At 33.7% G+C, this 1132-nt stretch overlaps 1 protein-coding gene across 2 annotated transcripts in view; it reads right to left on the bottom strand.

The window, feature by feature from the left end:
• Window positions 1-1132, bottom strand: part of aktip (akt interacting protein) — a 9663-nt gene that overhangs the window by 5137 nt on the left and 3394 nt on the right. For both annotated transcript variants that reach the window (XM_020592467.1, XM_020592468.1), the window contains exon 4: window positions 407-471. In XM_020592467.1, the coding sequence (XP_020448123.1) occupies window positions 407-471 (65 nt within the window). The remainder of the gene's footprint in view (window positions 1-406; window positions 472-1132) is intronic.

The raw sequence follows: 1132 nt of genomic DNA, 5'->3' as shown, positions 1-1132 counted from the left end.
TGTCTGCCTTTTTTTTTTTTTTGACCCTCGCCTCCTCTAGCGCAGAATTGTGACGTCTGTCGCATTTGATATGGGTCGCATTTGGGCAAAGAGATCGGATTTGAGTCACATCAGCCTGCAGTGTGAACGTGGTCTTAGAATAAGTGGCTTTTGCCAACACAAATAAGATTCAAGATAAATACCAGGCATAAATACTCAATTGTTATCAGCTGAAGTACAGAACTTGCTAGCAAAATTATATTTTCTGCAGAATAGCATGTTCCACATTTTTGCATCGTTTATAAAATTTTATTTCTAAATGAAGTTATTCAAATGTAAGTAAATCAGATTGAGGAAATATTCTGATTCTTTAATTATTGTACATCGAAAACATTAACTGCGTGAACTTCATAGAGTGGTGCCTTACTTAGTGCTGACTTGTAGGACGGCTGGACATAAATTCCAGGGAGTTTCTGCTTTATCACTAGGGTGCTGCAAGTCACATGACAATGTATTAGATCAGTACAAGAGGGAAGATAATATGTATGCAAATGATATTATTTCATGGATATACAATCAAATGGATACTAAGCCCATTATGATGCCAACTATGTTTACTAGCTTTGCTGGCAAGTGCTACCAAATTAGTTTTAAAAATAACTAGTGATGCACCGAAATTAAAATTCTGGGCCGAAACCGAAAATTTAGGATGCACTTGGCCGAAAACCGAAACGAAACCGAAAATGGCTTCTTTTAAAAACTTCAAATTTTTAAAACACGCTTACTCTATAATTGTGTATGTGTGTGTATATATATATATATGAAATTACTTGAATTTGATGAATCTAAAATGAAAAACTAAAATCTAAAATATTTTTAACAATAAGCAATACCAAATAATAATAATATTCAAGTTTTATGTAACATTCAATAACAGTTTTATGTAACACAAACATTTTAAATTGCTGTGCAAAACAATGCAAAACGGTGCAAAAACAGCAATAGAACTTCCAAACAAACTGTAAACAACATAGCCTAGGTAGCTAGCAGTGCTACACAAATTTTAATGCAACTATGCAAAATTGGACTGCTGTTTAGTTCAACAAACGTGGCAGGTTTTTCTTTAGGAACAAAAGTTGCTCCGCTTTTTGGC

The sequence above is a fragment of the Monopterus albus genome, unplaced genomic scaffold (assembly GCF_001952655.1).
Source record: "Monopterus albus unplaced genomic scaffold, M_albus_1.0 scaffold17.1, whole genome shotgun sequence".
NCBI classification, from domain to species: domain Eukaryota; kingdom Metazoa; phylum Chordata; class Actinopteri; order Synbranchiformes; family Synbranchidae; genus Monopterus; species Monopterus albus.
The sequence above is the reverse complement of the archived record's forward strand: the minus strand, read 5'-3'. Positions and strand labels throughout refer to the sequence as shown.